The sequence below is a fragment of the Motacilla alba genome, chromosome 1, assembly GCF_015832195.1.
Source record: "Motacilla alba alba isolate MOTALB_02 chromosome 1, Motacilla_alba_V1.0_pri, whole genome shotgun sequence".
Lineage (NCBI taxonomy): Eukaryota > Metazoa > Chordata > Aves > Passeriformes > Motacillidae > Motacilla > Motacilla alba.
Window position 1 is genome coordinate 98,818,946 of NC_052016.1, and position 27,373 is coordinate 98,846,318.

Consider the following 27,373-nt stretch of genomic DNA (forward strand, 5'->3'; position numbering starts at 1 on the left):
TGCTACAGATGTAGATGTATGAATAACTGAGGTCAAGTATACTGAACAAATCTGAGGACAGAATTGTCCCTAACAAAGGCAGCATTTATGAACACCCAGATGAAGCTCTTTGGCTACCTATCATTGCTCCTGAGCCCCTAAAGCAAACTGGCGTGACATTTTGGCTCCCACTCAAACAGTGACAAAACTGACATCTTGTGGTGGAACTCATTTGTGACAGTTCAGATTCCTACAAGAATCACTTTCAGCTGAGGTGTGTAACTAGTCCATAAGTAATCAGTTCTTATTCCATCAATATTTATGAGAAAAACCAGAAATTACAGGTGCATTCTATTTATGGTACATGGCACTGCATATGGGGCAAAAATAGGAACACAATGATTAACAACTTCACAGATTTATTCTATAATTTCAGACAGAGTTAATATAGTTTTGGCTTCACTTTTGTAACCTCTATCTCCTCTGCTGAAAACACTGAAGAAGTCAGCTAGTGCAGAAGTGCTGGAAAGACATGTCCATCTCTTCTGTCTCCTGGAAAAATCATCCAAAGCAGACCAAAAGAACAGGCTCACCTCAAACTTCCTGAGGTGCTGAATTTAAAGTTGGTGCCTGGTGGTGTGGAAGTCTCTGCACTGCACCTGTCTCTCCATAACCTCATCTCTGGAGTCAGAGAAAAAGCTTGCCAGATCCTCCTTACTGTGCTTAACCAGTGAGCAACGTGTACCGTTCTTCAACAAAAAACAAGGCCCTTGATGTAGAAAAATTTGTTCTATTTGATTACTGAGCCCTGTCATTGTCAGCTCCTTGAACTGTAACTGTGGAAGGCAAAACACACCCAGCTCAAACTAAGGCTGGCCATTGTTCATGAAGCAATATAGGAAAGAGAAGTAATTCCAGCAGAAGAAATTTAAAATGAAACAGGCAGAAGTGCTGTTATTCAAGTGCAGCCTCTAGTGGTCTGTCCAAAATCACTGAATGCCAAGTAAAAATTATTATCTTTTAAGCTCTTGGCACTAACAGCTGCATTTCACCCAACCCAGCTGATGCTGTGACACTCCATAGCAGCAGCACAACCTGCAAGCAAGAAGGCATCATTTCCTATTGATGCTTATGCTTCCAATCTGATTTTGAAAATAAAAACATTTTCCCCTCTCTCCACCCCCCAAAAAACAACATGCATACTATTCTACAATCTAATTAATTCTATACTGAAATTCTGTGAATAGATATATTTTTAAATGCCCACTAAAAAACCCAAAGCATTTACACCATCTCTTTATTCTGGTTTTGATAGTTACTGCCTTCCCTTCACGAAAACAGATGAACCTGCATAGGAAATTAAGAAAATCTGAGCTTCTGTGTTGGAGCTGAACCTGTTAAAGCTTCATCATTAGACAAGGCTCAGATAAGAAATTTGATGCATTTCCCTGCCTCAACTATGTACCTTTTTTCCTTCTTAATTCTCCACATTCCAGCTAACTCACCCTAAATCTTATCAAGGGCACCACTGATGAAAACCTTCTCTCTTTCCTTTCCTTTCCTATTATGCTTACTTTTGGTCTCAGCTGTTATGAGTTCATGCCTCAGGCATTTCTAAAAACACACTGTATTGCAATTTTCTCAGGACTGGGGAACCATCAGATAACCAAAATCACATTTTAGGATCTCTCAGCAAGTGGGCAAAGAAGAATTCAGGTGAATGTTGGGTTGTGAGGTGGCATAAATAAAGACCATCATAGGCAAGTGATTAAATTTGGTCATGAGGCAGAATAGATGAGCAGAATCATACAGCCAGGCAGAGAGACACCATGAAAATACATGCCTTTTGTCCCTTCATAAGCATAGGCAAGAATGATTACACATGATGTCATGTCAGTGACAGGAGATCTCAAAAGCCCGATAAACAGGAGAAAAAATAATGAGAGCAACTTCAAAGAGCTTTGTCTAAGGGGCTATTAACAATTCAAAACTTCACAGTGATTGTTGGTCAGACAGCCACATGTGGTTATCTACAGCCCTATGCCTGTTCTGAAAATTCCTCAGTCACCACATGACTGTGACAACAGCAGCTCACAGGACGGTGACAACAGCTCACTGCACTGCCAGCAGACCAAGAACCCACAAGGCCACTACCAGAGACATCCTGGCAACAAGGCAAATGCTAACTCACTGACCAACAGGAGAGCTGCCCTCCAGCCTTGGTCCCAAAGGCAACCAGAAGTCTTTATCCTGCACAGAACCAGGTCTCTTGAAATTGCAAGATAGAAATCCCAACATATTTACATGAGGGAATTCTGTCTGAAGCACTGCTTGTGTTCCTCGGCCAAATGGACAGCACTGGTACACACCTTATTTATTTTAAAATATTTATGCCAATTTATATGACATCCAAGTCATACTTATTTTATCTCCCCACTCAGATTCAGAGTTTTGGGTACCAGTATCTTCCTTGATTGGTCCCTATACCTGCTCTTTATCTCCTGTGCTCCTTAAGGTCCTCAAATCAGCCTCTCTTCCACTTTCAGCAATTCCTCCTTAACCATGACTGATTGGAAGACAGTAATGCTGGCTATATTCTAGTATTTATGCTGACCTTCTTTCTGCTCCAAAAAGCTTATGCTGTGGGGGGGAAGCTGAGGGAATGTAGCCAGGGTTAAAAATAACAGCTGAAGTGTCCAGGCATCATCATCAGCCTGGGCATCTGCTTGTACCACGTGCACTCTCCGCCTCTCCATGGCACCCATCAGCCTTTTTTAAGAGTCACAGAATGACTTGGGTTGAAAGGGACCTTAGAGATCATCAAGTTTTGCCTGCCCAGAACTTCCCAAGCTTTATCCTACCAAGGAACTAAAATCAGAGTGACCTTAATGCATTTTTGCAGGTAAAAGAAAAATTAATTTAACAAGTCTGTGCTTAACAGACCCTCTTCTAGTGTGTGAAATTAGGTAAAATAGGAGTTTTTAAGGAAGAGTTATAATTTTCTAAATGGAAAACACAGTGTGATTTCTCCAGGTCATGCAGAGCTGCTTTTAGAAGGACTGTTTGAAGAAAGACAACAACTTTGAGGACTCATTTAGACTTAACTACAGATGGCTGAAGTAGGTCACGTTATCCTGGAGGGACAATTAAGGATAAATAGGTCAATAAAGGCAAAAGGGCTCCATGTTGGTTTAAGCTGAAGTAAATTGAGCAACAGAAAGCCTGTGTGGCCCTCATTTTAGAACTATTAAGTCCAATTCCATAAAACATTTTTACACCTATTCAGAACTGCAATATTGGAATTATACATATTTCCAGGACACTGCAACAACCACTAATGCTACTGCACAAAGTATTGGAACAACCTTACAGGGAATGCTGCACAATTTATCTTAGAACTGTGCCAATACACTTAAATAGGGTGTTAAATTCTCTGAATTTAATATTGGGCTAATAAAAACCCCTGTGTGACAGTCCAGAATTTTAGTAATTAACTTTCACAATTTTACAGTGCTTAATTTACTTTGTCTTCTTAGCAGACTAAATTTACCACCGGATGGTGCATGTCATACATACTACCCAAATCCTCTAAAGGTGTAAATGGGATTTAAAGACTGGACAGGCTTTACCTGTACAGGGCTTTAAGACAAGCTTAAGGCACTTATAAGGTAGGCTTTGAAACAAGTTTAAACATTTTTAAACCCAGTTAAAATTCAGACTCTAAGTAACACTTTGGGCTTTCACCTTAATCTTGTGAGGGTAGGTATCCGACACAAAAGCTTTGGACTGCCATTTAAATTTAAGATGGAACACTCCTACTTCAAACCTAAGACCTTACATTCCCTGTCTGCTTACAGCAACATATGGTATTTACAACTGTTTGGCAGATGTGCTCTGAGAAAGGAAGGGTACACACAGCGTGACAGATTTTGCTGGAAGTCCTGGGATATTCTCACTGACAAATTTGAGGGGCTGCCAAGGTAACAGCAGGGTACAGGTTCCACATCTTCAGCCTGGATTGTAATCCAACAAAGAGGAGAGCAGGGAAATTAAGCACAGCTGACAGAAATAAACTCTGAAGCTGCAAAGCTGTTGCTCAGCACGTCAGTATGAATTGTCAGGGCAGCTGGTTTTTGGCACTTCTTTCTCATTATGTAGTGATGTTCATCCCTGCACTCCATAAAACAAAATTGCTTAACTCTTAGCTAGTGGTGGGCTGCCCACTCAGTTTGCAGACAAATGAGCAAACACAGGCAGTTACCCTCCAACACCGGCTCTTCGCAAGGTCTGCTGAACCCTGATGGACTTACAGGCTCAAAACACAGCATTGCCCCAGCACTGCTGCCTCTGCTTTCAGAGCACAGTGGTGGATCTATGCCAAGGAGACTGGCCAGGCCCAAACTGTGTGAGCCCTGAGCTCTCCCGTGACCCTGACACCGAGCTTTGCTAGCCCCAGCAACACCCATGCCATGCTGCTGCCTGTCCTTCTGGTCCCTGCCTAACTCCACCTCATCATGCTTTGCTGTGCCCACACAGATCTGAACCCACTGAAAGGCTCAGCACACACATTTCTCTTTCTGTTTTCCAGTGTTGTCCCAAATAATGGGAAGCTGGTATAGTAAACAAGCAAATCCTGAGCAAGCCTTCACCACTGAGCTTTGGAGCTGTTGGACATCAACGCTTTCGGAGGTCATCTCGTTCTGTTCCGTCCTTTGGACAGGATGGCTCCCTAGTTTCCTACACCACAGAGTACCAAAAACAACAGGATTTTTTAGAAGGCTACATGGTGTTCAAGCGTTTGCAAACCCTTAGGAATCTCAAAGAAGGGAACACTCTCCCAGCCAGAAAACTGATGGACACCTTTCAAAACAGGAAATTGCTGAGCATGCCAAGTTAGCCTGAGTTATGCTCAAGATCACGCAGTAGGACAGGACGGCATTACAAAGAGAAGCTCTACCAGGCTCTGTCAGAATACAAGCAAAAAAGGCCCATGTATCATACTTAATCAGCAGCATGGGACTCAAACAGGCCACCAAAAACCATTCTGAATTTTCTAATCTACACTACTAATTTCTCCTGAAAGGGATTTTGTGTTTAAAATTCAGCTTTACAATTTTAAAATATTAGTTTTCCAATCTCTTGTGACCACAAGAATTTTCGCTTGCTTTCTTTGTTCAAAGATAAGCCTATATGTGCAGAAAGAAAAGCATTAAAATGATACTCTTTTGTTCTCATAAACAGCATATTGTTTTATAATTGCAGTAGAAACTGCTAATTAACCAGAAGCAAAACCATATGTTGAAGAATACTGCGTAGTTAAGTTTTTTTAACCACTGCAATTATCTAATATTTTTTTTTGGAGCAAGTTCTCCTGCTACTACCCATGTTTGGTAAATTCATATTCCAACAATGTGTATACACTTAAGCAAATAAAATACATTTCAAGAAGCAGCTGTGATGAAGAGAAATTATGAATAACACCTGCCTTCAAGGTACACTGCAAATCTTAGAAGTCAATTTACCAGGATCAATAGAAAAATGCAAAAGAAAAAACAACTTTAAAAACACAGAACACTGAATGCCCTGAAATGCAATATTCTTCCTTCAGCCTCAGTACATGTGGGATGTAAAAGGAACAATGCACAGCTGCCTCTCCCACTATGCAGTAAGAATGATGGAGTTTGGAGGTAATTGGGCTTTTACTCAGCTAAGAGAGAAGACAACCTTGATCTGCAGGGCTTTTTTTTCCTACCAAGCTCAGCAGTCATGCCCAAAGGACTCACAGAGTGAAGTAATAGGAGATGCTCTCTGCAGAAAGAGAATCAGACCAACTACATGGACATTATAAAATCTCAAAATATCCCAAAAGAATGCAAGACACGGCTGACCTCTACTGAAATACAGTTGAATTTAAAGTTGTCACCTCTTACAGACACTTTATCTAGAGATATTACTGTATTCTACAACTCCATTGATAAGAACTATTAATTCATGTGGATCAATATTTACATGTTAACTATTTCTACCGATTCGGCATTTCAGTTAAACTACTCTTCCTAGAAAGTACTGCCTTATGTACAGCCAAGGATTCTCCTACTTGGGTAATCTATGTATCTTTGTAAGACAATTCTCACCTTTTTAATAAAACTTTATCTTATATTTCAATTATAATATTAAAAAAATTATTTGCTAAAAGGAAAAACCTGCTTCAGAAGCATCACACAGATACCTTACAACACATATTTCAATACCAAAACAGAAGTTACAAAAGCATTAGCTGCAATCTTCTGCTTTCTATTGTAGTCATCATTAATCCATTGTTTTTTTCCTGACAAAGCAGCAATCTTTCTGTACACATGGTACATGACTGTTGTCACACATTATGTCAACAATCTGTACTCAATATTTTGAGATTACTACAAACCGTGTTAGGCATCATATTTTATCCAGCCATCTACACAACACGAATTTACCTTGCAACATTAACAACACCCACCTGAAGAATATAGTTCAGCTTTCTGCTTAATGTTATACAGTTGCACCAAGGTTAACGGAGTATCTTTAAACTGAGATGAGGTATTCCCTTTCCACTGTGTCCTTTCTTAACATCCTCACATATCAGGCATTTACACATCTAAGTATATGCTAATAGCTCTACTATTTACACTATTCCACTCCATGATCATCTAAGCTGATAGCATGCAACTTTTAATTGTTCTATTCCTAAATGCAACATACCCATCGAGATATTTTTTGTTTCATGATTAAAGTTCACAGTGAAAAAGCCAAGAAAAAGTTCACACAGAAAAAGCTTGCAAAACCCAGTGTTCAGATAATTCAGAATAGGGACACAGTAAGAGGTGACAAGCTCACGTTTATCTATAAAATTAGAAGGAATAAAAAGGTAGGTTGAGAAGTTTCAGTTTTTCCCCTTTCGACAAAACTCATAAGCTAGCCTTCTTTCACTTGGGAAGAGATCTTCAAAACCAGAAGTCACTCTAAGATTTATATCAGTAAATATACTATTGGGTGAACTCTACTGCAGAGGACAGAAAGATCTTTTTTTTTTTGAGGCTCTTAGTAGCTCCTTACTGTCATCCCCATGAAACATAGTTTCCCTAAACACCGTGACTCCAGGCAGTCAGACAATGTTTGAGCTACTGCTGCCAACCCCTTGCTGTGATCTTGCGCAGGGCCAAGTAGAACAAGTAGCCTTCTGAAGAGCTGGGGTGGCTCTGCATGTGTCTGTGCTCTTCAGTCTGGGCTCTTAGGAAAGTCCATTCCCCCTTAGTCTGTCAGAAGAGCCAAAAGACAGAGTTACCTCTCTGATAAACTAAATGACAATAACCTGGGAGATCAGTCCATGCTTAAGAGCAGCAGGCTGCATTTCCATCCTTTCTGTAAATCTGTACTCCTTACACCTCTTTAACCAACTGACAAAGTAAAGACTAACTGCCTCCACTTCCTTAAAAGCCACTTCCAAAGCACCTAAAACAGTATCTGAACACTAAGACAGCAGGAAAAATCCTACCTTACACCACTTTTAAGAGCACTAGAAATATCCCAATTCAAGAAGAACTACAGCATTGCCCCTCTTAGGGTTATACATGTATCAATATATGTAACATATCAATAGCAAAACATCTTTCACAAGGGAATGTGTGCTGGCATCTGGCTAGTGTAATTTCTGTAGTTTTTTATTCCCACAAACCTGCAAAAGGCCTCACAAACACAATTTTACACTATAAGCTTCCGACACTGCTAGAGAAGATATCAGTCAGGAACATCATAAGCCTTTTGAGATTTTATCGATTCTCAGGCACAAAAAGGTGGCAAATTTATCAGTATCTTAACAACAGCATCATTTTTACAAGATTTGAAATTGAACTGTTTTCACTTTAAACCTAGAGAACTGTTATATTCACAATAGTGAATACCTTACTCTTAACATCTAGACAGCTGGGCTATCTCCTTTGTTTACAAAAAACAGTCCTCTCTTTCTAAATACTTACGAATTAAAGAAACAAGAAAATCCTAGAAGAACAGCCAGACTTAAGGAATGACCACTTCTGGCTCAATACTCCCGGAGTAATTGTTGTCAGGTAGGAGCAACTGACAGAAAAACCTTCAGGAAATCTGCTCCTATCAAAGTGGTGTGCTGGGATGCACGCAGTGCTCCCCCACCGTACCAGATGCTGTTCGTTCTGATCAGAATTTCTCACATGAACCTCACTCTGTGCAGAAGTTCAATGGGCCACCATGAAGTGCACCACCAAGGACTTTCAAAAGGAGAAGCAGATGTGAATTCAGAATATAATTATTTGCAGAAACAGTACCCAAGATACGATCAAGGGATGCTTAGCACTGTGCAGTTTAACCACCACCAGGAAAAACAGAGAAAATGCAAAAGCTGGCTGTGAGCTTCAGAGTTTCATTCCCTGATAAACTGGGGATTAAGAAGTACAACCAGGAGGGACCAGTTACATCAAGTGCAACTTGATGAGGGTGCACTCCATCTCCTACTCCAGATCCTTGCCAAGGACATCAGACAGCATGGATACATACAGTTCCTGAGGAAATCTGTCTCCAGATTAAACATCTGCCAATAAACACCTCTCCTTGAGCTAAATAATCCAAGCACTTTCTTACCCACTCAGGAGCCCACCAGCCAAAATGTTGTTACCTAAGGTGAATAGAAGAGTGCTGGGGGAGATTGAGCTGGAAGTCTTGCTTAGGATGAGGCAAAAAACATGCACAGCTTTGCCTCATTGATGCATCCAGTATTGTCATCACAGAAAACAGCTGGTCAAGCACTATTACTGTTGTTTAATTCATGCTGACTACTCCCCATCACCTCCTTCTTTTATAATCTTCTCACAGATCAAAGTGAGGTTACCTCTAATCTCCAAACCTTTCAAGGATTATAAAGAGCAACTTTACTATGACACTGGTCAGTGTCCTCACCACTCTCAAAGCAGCTCATCTTATCCCAAACTCCAGACTTGGGTCAAGATTTCTCAAGAGATGCTTGATTTTGTCCTCAGCCATTGCTTGTCATTCTCCTCCTTGAACTCTTTTTCTGTACACAGAGGCCTGGGAGACACTGTCAGAGAAGACTGCAGTGAAGAACTCAAGTGTTTCAGCCTCATCTTTATTGGCTGCTGCTAATTTTCCCAGTCCATTCAGCACAGGCCCACATTTTCCTTGTTTATTCCTGTACCGCTAAAGCACCGGAAGGTTTTTTGAGCGGTCCTTGATGTCCCTTTTTTTCTTGTCCCTCAGCTCCAGGTGTGCTTTGACTTTTCTGACGCCATCCTGACATATGTGGACAATGTATCTACATTCTTCCTTTGTAGCCTGTCCCTGCTTTCACCTCCTGTATGCTGCCTTTGTATCTCTTAATTCAGTCACAAGTTCACTTTCAGACAGTGGGGTCAGCCTCCTGTTACGTCTATTCATGTTCCAGGACGTGCCATTCTTGTACTTGGAGAACGCTGTCCTTCAAAACTTGGCAGCCTTCCGCAGCAGATTTACTCTTCAGAGCTGCCTTCCTTTGTATCCCACCTACCAGTTCCATGAATAAGCCCAAAATTTCCTCTCTTGAAGTCTAGGGTATGTACTTTATTCTGCTACTTGCCTTACTCACCTCCATCAAGATTTTGAGCCCACTATTTCACGCATTAACAGACTATCAACAAAAATGATAATATTTATTGGAGAGCCCATTGATAACACTACTGTGGCCTCTAAGAGAGTCAGAATTAACCCTTGGGCCTGCTTTGCACCGTCAGGCAAAGCTCTGGAAGTCTGCAGACACAATACATTCAGCTAAGCCAGGGAAACTGCTCAAGTGGTGAGGACAAACCTCTGTATGCAGATGCAGAGTGTTCCCTCCCTGAGTAATATCCTGAGCAACACCCAGGAATTAGCATGCTCTGCCAAAATTATACACGAGCTCAATTAAAACTCTGAATATTGCATTCTAAGATACAGTGAAGACATGGGGACAATGTCCATCATGGAATCTATATCCATACATACCAGGAAGTAATGTTCTGACTAAATAAAATAGCAGCATGTAATTTATCTAACAACTACCTTAGACAGCTGTCACTAACCAACACTTACTGGCACTGCACCATAAGCTTAGTTTTCCTTTTCTTTAATTAAATACCAAGCCTGAATTTTACATGTAAGGAATCATGTAAGGAATCAAATGTAGAAAGTCCCTTAGCAGATAAAAGGTTATTTTCTTCTAGACAGGTGCTCACCTTGGAATGCTTGTCAGGTAGGTCAGGACATTCTGAAACTCTTTTTCAGGAATCTCACTGAAAGCTGGATAGTCTGGAAAGGTGATAACAGGGCAGCCATCTCCCCCTCTTCCACCTACAAAAGAAGCAGCAAATGTGTTTACATGCAGGACTCTTTACCTAGACTGAAATTTCCCAGAAACACAACTGGGCTTTTTTTGTTGGTTTTTTTTTTTTTTTTTTTTTGGGGGGGGGGTGTGTTTCTTTTTTTTTTTGTTTTTTTTTTTTTTCAGGGCTCATGTGTGTGGACAGTTTATTTTGAACAGTCTCTCTCTTCTTCAGGGCTTAAGAAGTTTTATAGAAAGGAATTTGTTACACCCCATTCACCACATGAGATTTTTTTCCTGGACAAATGTGAGCAGTTCTGACACCAGATGGCACTGCATCTTTCCTCTGATAAACATCAACTGCATCTAAGTAGAAGCAATTCGCAGAAAGAAAGCAACCAACTTAGAAACAAAAAAGTTAATTCAGAATGAAGTAGGTGAATCTCCATTTTGAACTGAACTCAACCCTCTCAGCAGCTGGAACTCATCCATGCAACACCCCCTACCCTGCTCAGCGGCTGCTTTGCTTCCAGGCGGGTGAAACAGAAGGGGCAGAACGTGAAAAGAAATGGCCGTAGGTATTTTAGATGAGATTTCCCATTCCCAGATTTTGTACAGAAGGTGAAGCAGAGGCAGAGCTGAACACCTACACTGCAGTAGAGCTGCTGAGGAGCTAGGTACCATTACATGTATCTCTCCTGGTATTTGCAGCACTGGGTACAATGTCACAGACACAATGCTTCTTCATGCACTTCACACACATTCTTAAATGTAAAATGTAATAATTTCTTTTTAAAGGCATTATTAGTGCTTCATGTCTTTAGCAAGTACATATTCATAAAGACAGGTAGGACAAGAGGCTTGATGAGCCCTAGCAACTGGAGGAAGCTAACTGTTCTGGGGTGGTGTTGGAACCCAGGACACCCCTCTGGGTGCCCTGGATGGCCCAAGACCCTGGCAGGGGGCTCTGAGACCCTGGCATGCAGCCAAAGACACACGTGGGGTTTCGATATTAGCCCATGGAGCAAATTACTAACTCTGTATGAAGAATTACAAGCCACAAAAGTTTAGGTATTATAGTAGAAATAATCACAAAGTGAAGGGAAAAGTTTTTGAATGCTGTACAGGGGGGTTTTGGACTCTGTACAGTGGGGTTTGAATTTTGTACATGGGGGTCAGAAGTTCTAAGATAGAGGGATTTGGGCGTGCCTTGTCCTCCTTCTTTCTTCTTCATAGCCTCCATTATTTGGGTGATGTTGACACTTTTAGGTTGGTTTAGAATAGAAGCTGACTGTCTACCATAGGTGATAGCTATTTGAACGGAATTGTAAATACAGTACACGTAGTTTTTAGTATAACAGATAGCACCAGCCTCATGGGCGGGCAGAGAGTGTGCGGAGTGTGCCTCTGGCTGACCTGCTGAGCAGACCTCAGCAGCTCAGGAAGAAAATCTTTTGGATAACACACAATAAACAACCTTGAGACCGAACAACTGAAGACTATTGAATCTTTCTTTGAAGGCATGGGTTGGAGCAGAGACTTTTCCACCTTTCGGGGTCGCCCTGACCTGGGGGAGACTCCGACAGGGTGGCAGGAATACACTGCTGGGAAGTCATCTTTGATTCATAGTTCAACAGGAGAAGAAAAACAACAAAAAATTGCTGTTGTAAAACAACAAGGATATTTTTTTCCAGCCTTGAAATCCGGTAACTGTGCAGAAACTAGCATTACACTGTATTAACAGCACCAATTATGAGAGCAACAGTGACTTGTGAAGATTATTACCCCCTTCCAGTTCCTTTGCTTCTAACCTCACAGGAAAATAAAGAGAAATATTTGACCTCAGACTCATTTGATAAAAGAAATCACAACTTCCCTCCAAACCACATGTAATTAGAAGAGCTGAAATAGTATCTTTATGTTAATTTGTGGTGAATCTGATTTCCATTTACCAGCTTACAGATGGCATGGTGCTGTCACTGTGAAGCTCTTGGAATCAAAATACATGAAAAAAATAATGTGCTTTGGATGTATTTAAACAACAACAAAATGTAACTATTATGCAAATATCACAAGTTTGCAAACATGACCTTTATGACACATCCAAACATGGCAACACTGAGTCAAGAGAGCTAATTTTAGCTATACAAATATTCACAACACAAATGTAAGTTAAGACCAACTTTGACTCTACTGGTTTTTGTTCAAGCTCTCACGACTAAAGCATTTTCCTCTGTTGTTAAAAGCATGATAATGATTATTTCTGGTGCTTATGAAGTGTTCTGCTCTCTCTAGAGAAACTATTTTTAGGCACAATCATACATTATTTGTGGTATCTTCATTGGTTCTTTTTCTGTTCTACTTACTTTCTATAAATAGGACACATGAAACAAAAGAACAACAACAATAGACTTGCAGGACATGTCCTAAAAGCAGAAGTCTGGACTAGGTTTTTCAGGAAGTTCCCAGACCACCACTGATTGTCAAGGGCAAATAGAGCCATCCTGCCTGGTGACTGCCTATTAATTTTCAGTTTATAGTACAGTCATCTGTGGTTATCTTGGGTGGAGATGACTCTGCCCTGAGCTCTTAGAATCAGTTCTTCACTGATTTTTCTTTGCTGTTTCCCTGCTGGGCCACTTGAGCACACGTATACCTTCAAATGCTCCTCAACTGCTTTTCTTTATCAGAGCCCTGCTGCTCAAAAGAGTTTAGGGCAAAGTGACCTGAAATCCTACACATAAGAAATTCTGTAAATTTCAGCTTTAACATTACTGACTTACAGAAGCTGCTCTCTATATTGCAACTTTACGGGTTGGAGTCGATAGGTTCAACCTATAGATCGACTTGAAGGTCTCTTCCAACCTAATGATTCTGTGATTCTGTGATTAAACACATGGCCATCAAGGGAAGACAGGTCACTCTAGCCAAAGCAGCTGCTGCTTTAAACCAAGCTTTTGTCAGAGAACTTTACAAAATGGCATGGGAAATAAAGGAAAAATCCTACATATTAATTGTGTTTATATTAAATATTAGAAATAGAGAGTTCACTTTTTAAAGTGTCCTTTATTTCTTAATGAACCTGATACAGCAAGAAATTGTTGTTTTCTTTTATTCAGAATCATTATTTTCTTCCTCATTTTTCTTCACCTCTGCAAAAGCATCATTACACAGTTCAAAAAATTAGCTGTGTAAAATGTGATTTTCTTCTCTTCACCCAGATATAAATCAAGCCACAGAACTTAGGGGAAGGAGATAAAAAGTTTAGGAATCTAAGAGGGGTGTTATTGTTGTTGATTTTGCTTTTAGTGAGAGGGAAAGCATTCAGGTGAAAGTACTGAACAATTTCACTTCTCTTATCCTTTTTGAAACACAGGTTTAAGGCAAAAAATTCAGACATCTTATTAAAACTAATTCCTATTATAATCTTCCAGCACCTCAGAATTATATGAACCTGATTACAAAAAAAGACACAGATGAATTTGTGAGTGCTACAAGTCATGCAAGTAATTCAACACATACAGAGTAGGTTTTAAAATTAATTACTGCAATTTCAATCACCATAAAAAATTAGTAACTTAACTGCAATATTTTAATAAATTCAGGTCGGTTGGTACAGTGACTACATCTAACTACCTCAGTTCTAACCTCTGGAAAATCACCTCTTTCATATTCCCCTCTAGCTCAGAGTCCTGAAATTCCAGCTACACCCTTAACTGATGTGCTCTACAAGTTCTGTCCACAGAGGCACACACAAGCCTGCTCTCCTATTTCTAGTCTTACACAGGGATGCATTAAACAACTGGAATAGTTTTATGTGATTTTAAGACAATCAAGTACCTGAGAGCTTTATGAGCATTTTCTTAGTCTAATCTTAGCCTTGTTTTGTTTTTTTTAAACAGAAATTTCTGAAAGCATAACAAATCCCCTTATTTTTGTTTAAAAAATTCTGAGCACTGTTCTAACTATGAAAATATCAGATTGGATGGATCTAGGGAAAGATGCCTTTATCCATGGCAGGGTAGGGACAGCCTGGACAATATTTAAAGGTTCCTGCCAACCCAATCCGTTCTGTGATTCTGTGAAACTGATGAAATGCATTCAGCATCATTTCTCCATGAAATATTAAACGAATGCCACTTGAGTGCCAGCATTTGTTTTTTGTTTATTGCAAAGAGCAGAAGAGAACAAATCAGTCCTTAAGTGGGTGCAATCAGTCTGCAGACATATTACCTGAAACAATGCCCAAGAATTCCTTGATGCTTGTATTATGACATGAAGCTGCGAGAAACATTCTGCAACTGAGAGGCTACAAATAGAAGCAGCATAGAAGTAAGGAGGACTGAAGCTTATTTCAGCAATTAAATAAAATAAAAACACCACCCTGCTTTAAATTAAGCAGAACTGCTTCCACCCTACTTCCATGAGCATTCACTACTGGAAAACTTTGTTATTACTTGACTTACATATGACTTTGGCAACCTATTCGCATGAAAATTCTTGAACAGATTAAGTGTCAAACAAAACAAATTGCCTTCATAAAATAGAATAAATTTTTCAGTGGATAAACCTCGAAAATTCTAGCAAAACTCTGCTAGGTGGAGCTCTTCTAAACAGATCTACGAGCCTTGGTCTAAGGTCAGTTTTTACAACAGTGACAGCCCTATGCTTTGGAGAAACACATATTTTAAAAACATTGAATTGTACTAGCTCCACAGTCCGGAGCAAAATTGATTAACTGTGCTTAGAAAATAACACTTCATGTTTCTAACTTTTGAACGCTATTAAAACCATCAATATCACCAACTGCTAAAATTCTGTGTACGCAGAGCACCGTGATCTTGTGGATGAAAGCAACAGAGAAAATAACCATGGGAAACTAGCTGTGCTATTGTGAGATGGGACTGGTAAAGTTTCACTTAAGTGCCAGTGATTTAGCATTTATTCTTTACATTCTGCTACATCTAACTTTTCCCATCATAGTTGCTATGTCTTCTGCATTTGTTTTCTTTTTTATTAAGCAGGGTGATAGAGAAGTGCTAATCCAAAGAAATTGCACAGCATTTTCAGAATTTCTAATCAAAAGGCATGTTAGTAACTTGGTATCTAAAAACAATCTCAAATGAGACATAATTAGTATTCTTTTCAATTTAAAAAAGCAATGACAGGGAAAATTACAAAACTTGCACATTGAACATCTGCTAAAAACCACACACACAAGTGCACAGGCACGTACAAACACAGAGAAAAGGATAATTCCCCACAACCCTGTAGAAGACATGCTAGCTGTTTGGGGTTTTGTATGGACAGTAAAGTTTGCCAGCAGCAAAGAAATTGCTTAGACTTACTTCTAGGAAGGATGAGTAAGAGATTAGTTTGTAATGTTTCCCTAACTAGTCTGCTCCTGTTTGCATAAATAAAAAGGTCTTCTCAAAAGTACTCTGACCACCCCCACAAAAAAGAAGTAAGTAGCTGGATATAATTAGATGACAGAGCAAAGAGTTGTCTGTCCTGATTCTATAATGCAAATGAAATAGTATTTGGACTATAAGAAAAAGTATGACCTCTATGTTGATCAGTGTGCACACACAAGGTCCAAGAGCATCAGCCTGATTGAATGGCTCAGATCTACAACTTCAGTTCAAAAGACACAGCTTAAAAATTGCAGTCCTGTCAAAAGTGAAGTCCTCATGTGACAGAGAGAAGGGCTTACTTCAGATTTTTTTTTTTTTACTATTGTAGTGGTTCAGCTATTATGCTTGTGCATTTCTGATAAGGAGTTTCTCCTTTCTGCTTGCATAATATACTTAACTGGAGAATTCAGTATTTGAAATTACATGTAGACTTCAATGAGGGACTGGATAAAAGCTTCACTGCATATCCTTTGCAAAGAAAAACAGATTCAAGAGGAATTTATTAAAATGTTCTTTCCTTGAAATGAGAAGTTTTACTTGCATAACTTCACAAGCTGCGTTTTGCTCAGGCTGATCAGCAAATATACTGGCTTGAAAATTGGATTGCAATACATAAATTTGCATCTGAAGATATCTGAACTGGAAATCTCTTAGCCAAGGATTCACTTTTTCCCTTTATCTATTTCTTTACTGCATTTTTGTTTGGATTTTTTAAAATCTCTACAGACAGCAGGTTTAGCACAGTAAATAAAAAACAGTATTTAAGCTTACACCTGTGCAAGGCAAAGCAATTGTGCATTGCTAAGCAATACCTCTTCCACTGTCCATACACAACATAGATAGTGTCTATATTGTATCAGCAACAAAAGGCTGATATTTTTAGCAATCTATGTGGTACAGGATCCACTCAGAAATTCTCAAATGTAATTTTACAGACTCAGCAGCCGGAGCTAATTCAACAGGAACAGTCTGACCAGGGAGGAGTGCTCAGGTCATTTCCACAGAGGAGAGCAAGAGCACATCTGAGAAAATAAACTCAGACAAAGTGAGATACTTACTATTTACACTGATAAAGGTATGAGCATATATGTGTATATTTATAAATCAAAAACACAAGCATTTTGAAAGCTAGTACCAATATTAAATTTTTCAATGGCAGGAAAAAGAACTAGGAATCAATAGACAAAAATGCAAATAGCATGAACTCTCATTTGTATTTCCTTTACTGGAAACACCTTGAAGTCGTTCAAAGCATAAACAGGCATTCAAGGGAAAGGGAGTTAAATAACTGGCTCACTACTTCGTGGCCAAGAGTCTCATTTGCACATCACATAGCTTGAATGATTTAAGATGCATATCAACATACACAGGTGTCTGTATGCTCTTCTCCATCTACATTTACTTTAACACATCTGCACACTGGTGGCAGACAGACACAAGGCTGTGTGGGTATGAAAGTCACACAGTAACCATGGGAAGAGAAAATACTTATGAAAGAAAATATAAAACACAAAGACTGAGGAATACATAAGGAATACATTTTCCAGATACTTTTAAATGGACCTTACACTGCCCTTCATGGGATTAAAAAAAAAAAAAACAAACCAAAAAAAAAACAAGCAAAAACAAAGGCAGAAGACCCTTTTAAATGTGGAAGAAAAAGTGGTTGCACTAATAGTAACTAAAGAAAACAAAGGTAAAAGAGGTGAAACACTGAACCCTGTAGATGCAATACTTAGTATAGCCTAGCAACCACAAAAGTAACAATTTTAGCCTAGATAAGGACCTTATTCCACAGAAAGAAAAAACTGCAAGGCAAAATGTAAACAACTGTGCCTGAGGTAACATATTAACTTCAGGGTTTATAAACTTTGTGTGTGAATTACTAATTACAAGCCTCATCCACAGCTTGCCCCACCATTAGATTTAAACTGATCATGACTGCTGAGCAAGAGCCACTCTGCAGTAGTGAGCACCTTGATTTCATTGCACTTTGACATCTTTACTGACAAACTAAAGCATTACTGGAAGCTTTCACTTAATTTTGTTTCATTTCAAGTCTAATTTGGATGTTCCTGCAGCATTTCCATAACAATCCAGCACAATGAGGGACACAAGTAAGAAGTGACCCCAATGTACACCGAAACACAGAAAGCATCTTGGGAAGGGATACAGCCTCTAGGACAGAAGCAGACTGGGTTTCATTCCCTATTCAAGCAAGTGTCCCATGAGACCTAGATACATCCCATTAGAGAAACTAAAGCAATTCTCAAGTACACATTGAATTGCTGTTAAAAAGCCAACAACTAAAATCAGAAATGTATCTAAGACATTCAGCAATACCTGCAAACATGCTGTTTCACCAAAGGTATTAGTAATCTATGGACTTTCATTTTAATGAGTTTTATGCCACGTACTTAGATTCTATTTAAAAGGCAACAGTAATGAGCAAAAAAGTCCCATTCATGCACTGGGAATGTCTTAAATGGCCTTAGAGAAAAGCCCCTCTTAAACTCAACTGTAACAACAAACAAATTGTACATAAATCAAGTATCAAAACATTGGCTCTGTTCCTTCACTCACAGAACCTGTAAAACCACTATTTGGTACAGCACAGAGAACTAACCATCAACAAACATCCTGCAGAAGAACATTAGGATTAAAAAAAACCTGAATTCCAAGGTGAAATGAAAATGCCTAACACTCAAGTTTCCCAAAAACAATAAAACACAATAATCTAGTCAGAATAATGCAGCTGACCTATTCCTTGAGGCAAATAAAACAAAATTCTAATTGACATGAGTGTGAACAGATAGAAGAAAATAGAATGAGGAATGGCTGCTTTTGCTAAGCTCCACTGCCAGGTGGATTTATTAAGTGCTGAAGACACTTGTGGATTTGTGAACTAAACAACTCATCTACCACAGTCACCAGTTTCCCCCCTCACTTCAGAGGGGCAAAATACAAACCCTACTTAGAGTTTCATAGATACGTTATGCAAGAATCAGCCTTCTTATGAGATATTTTCTGCCCATGGATAAGAATGAGCTTGGAAAGTCAAAAAAATAAATTCCCAGAAAAGAACTGTAGCTTTAACACTATAATCTCAAATGAAGCATGAACAGCCAACTTCATAAAAAATATCTTATTTTCCAAGTGCTACCACCATCCCACAGAAAACACAGTCAACTACTGAAGACCCACAGTTTAACTTGTGTAGCAGAAATAAATAATAATTAATAGTTAATTATTAATATGACAAGATTCAGTGAGCTCTTGCCAAGTAAAGCATTACATTTTTTCATTCCCCTGTTTCTCTAGATCCGATGCAGGATGGGATTTCAGAGGGAGAGGAAACAGTCACAGAGTCCAGCTGTAGCTCAGAGAAGCAAATTTCCTTTCTGCTGAAGGATGCAGGGCAGCTCTGCAAAGCCACTCATGCTCTCCCTTTTTGTGTATTGGAGGGAGGGCACAACAGGGCCATAACTCCAGCAAATTCACAGCTGCACACCTGCAAGAGCTTTTTACAGGCAGAAGACAGGAGAACAAACTCAGAAGCTTATCAGACACTTTCTTCCACTCAGCCTGATCACTGAGCAGATGCACCATCTCCCTTTGCCCATTATCAGCCAGCCATGGGCTCAGCGTGGAGCTGGACCAAGCTCAGCAGTCAACACTGCATGGCCCAGGCACAGCCCCATCACCAAAACACTGCATGGCACAGGCACAGCCCCATCACCAAAACACTGCATGGCACAGACACAGCCCCATCACCAAAACACTGCATGGCACAGACACAGCCCCATCACCAAAACACTGCATGGCACAGACACAGCCCCATCACCAAAACACTGCATGGCACAGAACAGCCCCATCACCAAAACACTGCATGGCACAGGCACAGCCCCATCACCAAAACACTGCATGGCACAGGCACAGCCCCATCACCAAAACACTGCATGGCACAGACACAGCCCCATCACCAAAACACTGCATGGCACAGACACAGCCCCATCACCAAAACACTGCATGGCACAGACACAGCCCCATCACCAAAACACTGCATGGCACAGACACAGCCCCATCACCAAAACACTGCATGGCACAGACACAGCCCCATCACCAAAACACTGCATGGCACAGACACAGCCCCATCACCAAAACGGCACAGGTGACCCCGGGGCAGAGACTCTGCGCTGCGTGCAAGTGGCTGTGCTGCTTTTGGAGACAGCTTTATATCCAAAAGCAGGTTCCTCTCCAGAAGGCAGTCAGTGATACCAAGTCAAAAATCCTGTCCAGAACTCCATGCCACACTTGTCTGAGCCCAGCACTGATGCTGTAGGGGAACCTGGTACCATGGTGCTTCCCCACCATGTTGGTCACAAACGTGACCAAAATGTCAGCTTGGGCTTCAGTATCAAACATGACAGCAGAGCCTGTGGCAGCTGGGGCTGTGAGCTGAGGACTGCAAGACCATAGCCACCACCAGAGCATCCATGCTGCAATCTCCAGTTAACTGGAAAATTACCTGTAATTTTAAAATTGCTATTATACTTTAAAAAAATCTTCTAATAAATCCTTAAATAACAAGTCTTAGTAGCCTGAATTTTGAGTTACTCATTGATTTCTCACATAAGAGTCCTCAGAGACTGTGAAAGGACAGCAGGCTGTACCATGCGTCTAAGCAATGTGTGTAAGAAAGAACAACATAGTCTTACCTGACAGATAAGCAAATTGTTTCTTTAATTGGTCCTGAATATCTGCAGCATAGAGGGGAATGATATCCTGATGCATGATTTCATCTGTGAAGAGAAAAAAAAATTGCATTGCAAAGTCATTTTATGCAAAATTTCACAGCATACAATAAAAAAAAATCCCTAAAACACAAAAACTCAGAAAACCATCTAACTTCTGAAAAATACATGAAAATCTTTGGAGTCTTTCACGTGTTTGCCAAGGGCAAACTTTTCTTTGAATAGCACACATATAAAAGAGGAATTTACATTTACTGACATTTAGAAGCAGTAGAGAACTGCCACTGAACAAAACACTGTAGAACTAATATTCCTCTGGAATGATGTTAAACAGCAGGATTTTTATATATTAAATTCAATTATTATTAAAATCTTCTCAATCAAACAAAACCAAGAAACTTATGATTCCTCTAGCCTGTCATCTAGATTCAAATACCCCAAGAAAACAGCATTAAATAACATAGGTAGAACTGGCTTGAAAGTACATCCTCCCATTGAAAGCACACACACACTCCACCTCCACCCTGAAAAGCAATGTTTTAAGCTTTTATCTCAGCCCTTCCACTTCAGCTTAGTGACAACCATTCTGCTTTTCCAACCCTTGGTTTCTGTCCCCTCCCAATGCAGAGGCATTTCCCACAGCATGCTTCCAGAGGTCAAACAGAAGCCTGAGTTTTGCTGATTGTGACAAAGACTGCACGACAGAGTTGCTTCATTCATAAAATAAGATCTAATTTTTTACAAAGAAACAAGAAGTTTTACTCTTTTGCAATTCCTAAAAAATAATTATTCCACATATTAGCTTTATTGAATAGTACAGAAGAGACAACATAGCTTTTTCTTTTATGGGTTATGAACATTTTTTTTAATCTGACATTGTACTCACATTGAAGTTTTGGGTTTTAATGTACATTGAAAGAATGAATGTCATGTGAATTGAATGCCATTAAGATAGGTTTTGATGCTCAGAGCTGTGAATGTGCACTGGAAAAGTAAGTAAAAACCTAAAACTGATGTAAGGCTAAGTGTCACCTGCACTGAGGCACAAGCTGAAGTAGAGCTCTGGTCCTCAAGGACTTGCTGTCACTGAGGTCTTTCAAATGCTAGATCATGAGCAGACACTTCTATGAGCGATTCTCACATACGTAAAATTCTGAGAACTGCAATTATTTGAGAATAGCAAAAAAAAAAAGCCACTTTCAGTTACTTCTTCCAGATAAGCAATAACTTATACTGTGAAACAGAACTTCTCTGTTCTCTGTGGTCCTGTTGGGCAGAGGAAGACCCTTGACCACTTTCAAGGTCACACACTGATCAGAGCTATTTTCCTGCATCCGGCAAACTGCTGCCTGATCAGAAGACCCCTGCATGCCATGCTGTCAAATCCATAAGTGGATACTTTTAACTGTCAAGTCATATTTCACCCAGACCTTCAGTTATGTCACCATTTCAGTGTTTTCAACAGAACACTGAACACAGATGTTTCAAAATTCCAATCTCAGATGGCCAAGTAATTCCTAGAAGAGGAATACCCCACTTCCCCAAAGGAAAAAGAATTTTAAGAGTTCATTTTTGCTGTCTGTGCCTTATGATACAAGGAGCCCTCCTGCAGCAGTGTTTGAAAAACTACACAGCCCTGATTCTGTAAACCAATACCTGCAGGTGGACCCATTAACCTGAATATAAACTCTTACAGGATTAGTGCCAATTTTTTGGTGGAAGATAGGAAAATAACATTATCAGTCTCTAAAATGCCATCCTGGCTCAAGTCACAGGCAGACATAATTTTCATTGCTGCATAGCATGGCATGTAGTAAAATAGTTGAATTTTGCATATGTAAGTAAAAAGATGACACACTACACTCTTGGAGGTAGGATATTCCCAAGGAAGAGAAACTATTTATGTATCATTACCTAAGAATCACTATTTCCCCAAGCAGCCCTGTGATCAATCCCACTGTGCCAGGTGACTACCCAAGCCTAGATTTGATTGCTCCAGTGCTCCCTCTGATAGGAGCAGCAGCTTTTGCCACCTGCACAGATCAGCTTCACAAGACTGGTCAAATGCTGCTTCACTGAAAAGACAGTCTCTTCCTCCCCCTGGTTTTAAACTCATTTTTAACTCAAATGTGAGAGCCTGTCTGTTTGCAACTGGAGGAGCAGCACAGTGTGTCCACTGACAGACACCAAACTGCTCTTCCTGCTGCATTTCCCTCCACCAAAGACACCTCATCTTGCTCTTGCTGATTCGGTTTCAAGGCATATTTCCAAAAGCCAAGTATGCACTAAGATCAGAGCTGATTTTCAATAATTTGAAACAACCAAGATAAAAAACAGCAGCACAAGAAAGTGCAAGGAAATGCAACTCTTGGAATTGCCCAACAGATCACTTCCAGCAGCTCAACAGGATACACTTGAACCCAGTATTACCACCCATAGATTTAGCCAGAAATCCCTCTTCAGTATGTTTTCCTTCAGAGAAGATGCACTTGCAAAGACTCATTGCTCTGCACCATTTCTGTGACTTTTAGCATCCCTCTGGAAAAGAGTTCATCACAGTTTGTTTGGGGTTCAATCTGATTTCACTTCAAGGTTGTCCCCCATTACTTCCAAATGGTGTTTCTTTAAAAGGATAAGGCAACAAAAGGCACACATGCTAAATAGACTGTGAGAGCACACACTCCTTACTCTCATGGCCTTTGGGGAAAATATTCCAATTTCTTGGAAATATTCTTAAAATAGAGAACCTGCCACCTGCTACATTCTTTAGGGATCATTTCCATTTTTGTAAAGCTAATTAAGTGCACATAAAAATACAGAATTACTAAAAAATCTACTCACTGTTTTGTAAGGAATTTTTATAGCACAAATTTTACTTGTACTTGAATAGATTAAGATTCACACAGCCCATTGTTTTCCCTGTTCTACCTTTTCTGTTTTACACAGTATTTTTAATGCAGAGACCTAAGAGTCTGTCTGTTTTACTGTACCCAAAATTCATTGCTGAAAAAAGCTGCTTGTATCAAAACATGCTTGAATATCCTGTCTTTCCTGAGAAACTCATTTAAGAAGCTTAAAAGAAAGCCCCTGGGAATGATAGTGCATCTGGTATTGTAGGTGATAATAAACAGTAAAATAAGGGTCTTTAAAGTTAGTACTGCTTTTTTATTACTATTTTTCAAACCCCAACACATAAAATAGCTGGGAATGTGCAAAGATTTTTTTTTTAAGCTGACAACTGGAGGCTTTTAAAAAAAATCCTCACATTATCTAGTATTCAAATTATGAGTGTAAGAGAGGGCAGAAGTGTCATCTTACTAACATAAAGGAATCAGTTAAATATATGGTTGTTATTACAAAAAGCCTTGCTCACTAAAAATGTGAACCACAATCTTGCAGATATATAATCTTCTAATTCAATTTAAATATTGCTTTGATAGTCCTGTCTCAGTGATAAAGGATGATGGCTTAGAGGGACTTGACCCCATCCCACCAGAAGCACCTGACTGCATTTCAGATTAAGCGGGATGACAGATTTAAGCAGGAGGGCACAAAGATAACTTGTGCTTGAATTAGCTGGTGCCAGCAAGCCCTGAAGAACTTGGGATCTGAGAAAACAATCAATGTCACTGCAGTCAAGATTTTCCCTTATTGATAAAAAGCTCCTCTTTCTTTTCTGATCAAACTAAAACTCATTATCATTTGTAGTTTGCCTAACATGCTGAAGTAAGCCCATTTTCACAGAAGACAACATTTGAGCGTACTCTGAACTGACTGCACCCACATTACACACAAGGAAGTCTCCCAACATGACTTGTGAGCCTCCTGTAACCAGTTTAATAAAATTCCCAGGAAGCCAGCTGGAATTACACCACCCTTTGAGTAGTTCTGCAGGAAATTCTATGGCCATTACTTTATATACCAACTTGAAAGCTGATCTATTTGTACACATCCGGACACAGTTACGCCTTTCAGCACAGATCCCAGGAGCACATCTGAAATCAAATGACAAATAATTTTTCTTCTTCCTCTTTCTTTCTGAGTCCGCAAAATTTTCATGAAAACTTGTCTACAGCTTCTTTATGAAATCCATGCCTTAAATTCAAGAAATATTGTATTTTCCTTTATCAGTTTTGCTTTGCTTCTCCTCTGGAACAGCTTACCCGCCTAAAGAGTTGAATGCCTTTTATGAAGGGGGTCTTCATTTGAAAAATCTCTTCATTAAACCACCCTCCCATATGGTAATTATAAATGCAAGATAATGACTTTCAGAGCAGTCCCTTCATCTCTCTCAGCCCCAAGGCAAATCTTCCATTTCCTCATTCCTCCCTCTTCATCTTCACCCCCCCGACCACCACTACTAACAGTCAGCTCCTTTGTGAAGCCCCCCCAAGCAGGGTAGAACCAGAGCAGCTGAGCTGATGCACAGAAGCCCTCTTCTACTCTAAGCCACCTAAAACTAATGAGCTGCTCAAGATGCCAAGTGAGCTTTCCAGCTTTAAAACTGAATTTTAAAAATCACTGCTGATTAGTGACAATGCCTGCAAGGTCAGTGCTTGGTATGCTCAGGCACAACAGCTGCAGATGAGGCTCCTCAGGTCCTCATGCTATTTATAGCCACACTGGGTAGATGACAGGAATTTCTGCAAGTGTTCATAAACTAAGATTTCAAATCTCACTGTTTCAAAAAATCTTTAGGAAAAGTTCATTTTGATTTCATTTGACTACACCATCATTAAAATGGTGGGCCAGGAAAAGTGAGCGAATAAATTCAGAAATTTTCATGCAAAACACAGTTGTCTGTTAAAGTATAGTTGGGAAGGAAATTATCACCAGAGCAAAACAGTCCTTTTGCAACTTGTTTGTTTCTGGTGAGCTAAAACATCCTAAGCAAGCAGAAAATGCAAGTTCTTTGCTTCTACCAGCATCCCAGTAGCTGACACAAAGAAATATAAAACTGACTAGTGCTCTAAACAGCTTCATATGGCATTAAGTGTTCAATAAACATTTTTAATTATACAGTTACATAAGAATTTTACCTTTAAGAGCTTTACAGACTACAGCTAAACTCTATCTCCCATTTCTTCTCCTAGTTAGAAAAGACCATTTCCTCTCAAAAGGCCTGGTATGTAAAGCAGATCCTTAAGTTGAGATGCCTTTACTTTTAAGAGAATCAATGCTTTATACAAGTTCCACTTCCACAGCATTGCTAAAATCTGTACATTTTCTAAGACTGACTGGCCTATTGCCACAATATGCCGAGAACAGCATTACTATATACCCAGTGCTCCAGCAGGCTAGGCTGGAATCCCATGCATCTTCAGTGTTAAGTGTAGTAATCACATATCCTCTGAAAAGAGAGAGACATAGCTCTCCCAGGATTTTCGTGAGAAGCTGTGAGAAAGCTCAGAGAAAAGAATGAGAAACAATTCTTGTCTTTACTTGCTGCACCTGTTGTGCACATGTGGAATGTGTTATGGAGATTTGTTTACCGAAGGGTGATTTCTTAATTGGCCAATGGTGATGGCATTTGGGTTTGATTGACCAGTCTGGTCAAAGCTGTATTGGACCCTCTGCAAGGGCGATGGTTTTTTTTCTTAATAGTATAATATAGTATAGTATAGTACAATAACTAAATTGATCAGCCTTCTGCAATAATGGAGCCAATGCTAATTATTCCCCATTCAGGGACCCGCTGCTACAATAGTTAAGTAAGGATCTGTTTAAGTCAAGACTTGGAAGTGATACTGCCAAAGAAAATCTAAATTCTTAGGAACAATATTCCCCTGTATTACAAGATCAGGCACAGTGGACACAGGCACTTACTGTTTGGGCAGTGTTTAAAATGTCTAGTGCATCAGAAAAACCTGACAGATCCTTCACAAAATCCAGAAATTATATTTCTGCAGCATTGCTCATACTTCCGAAATTTTGGTAATATTTAAATTATTCCACTGAAATGAAGCTAGATAATTCTGCTTTGTTGATAATACCTAAAGAACACCACAACTACTTCAAGACACACAAATTAATCCCCAAAGTCTCCCCTCCAGAATTTAAATATGAGAGGCAGGAACTCATCATGGGTTAAAGAACAAAAAATAAACCCCAAAATCTTTGTACAGAAACCTACTGAACTCCCTACTTTACTCAGGTAATTTCTGCTTTCTGCAGTCACAATATCCATCTCCTCTTTGAGATCACAGAGTTGGGGATTTGGCACAAGACTACCTACAAAACTATGAGAATGATGGTTTGGTTTCAGGCAGGGAGATTAAACACTGATCTCCTTTAAAAGAAAAGTTTTGAAGTATGCAGCAAATGCAATGCTGTTGGCTTGGCCCAAAATGACAGGAGATGTTACCGTTCCCATTTTCTTGAGCCAAATTTTTAAATACCTGCTCAAAAACACACTTTTGAGAGCCAACCAAGATTTTGGTTTCTTTCAAACCCTAGTATTATTGGATTTGACTGCTTATTATACATGCCAAAGTATTTTATGCTCTTTCTTCTTCCACCTCCCCTTTTGTGAAAGACAACAAAGTTATTTGTCTTATTTTGCCAAAATAACATCCCCTCAAAGCACAAACATGAGAGGAAATACAACACCCTCCCTTTCATGTATAATAGATGCATTCACAGGATACTATGAGTGCTAAATACTACAGCTTCTTCCTCCTCTGCTTCATCAGTCACACCTACTTGACACACTAGTCTGTAGTCCAGAGCTTGTCAGGGATCACCTTTAAGTTTGGACAAGGGAGACCAAACACTAGCTAATCTGTAACCGGAAGAAAACAGTGTAATAATTAGAAAGTCAATCTAGGGATCAACCCAAACTCTAGTATTCCTTTCTTCTTGAAGAAAAT

The 27,373-nt window shown here is 39.6% G+C and overlaps 1 protein-coding gene across 14 annotated transcripts in view; it reads right to left on the minus strand.

Moving 5' to 3' along the window:
- Positions 1-27,373, minus strand: part of MCF2L (MCF.2 cell line derived transforming sequence like) — a 156,726-nt gene that overhangs the window by 46,758 nt on the left and 82,595 nt on the right. For all 14 annotated transcript variants that reach the window (XM_038156518.1, XM_038156566.1, XM_038156559.1 and 11 more), the window contains 2 exons: positions 20,469-20,552; positions 10,251-10,365 (listed from right to left, as the gene is read on the minus strand). In XM_038156518.1, coding sequence (XP_038012446.1) covers positions 10,251-10,365; positions 20,469-20,552 — 199 coding nt within the window. The remainder of the gene's footprint in view (positions 1-10,250; positions 10,366-20,468; positions 20,553-27,373) is intronic.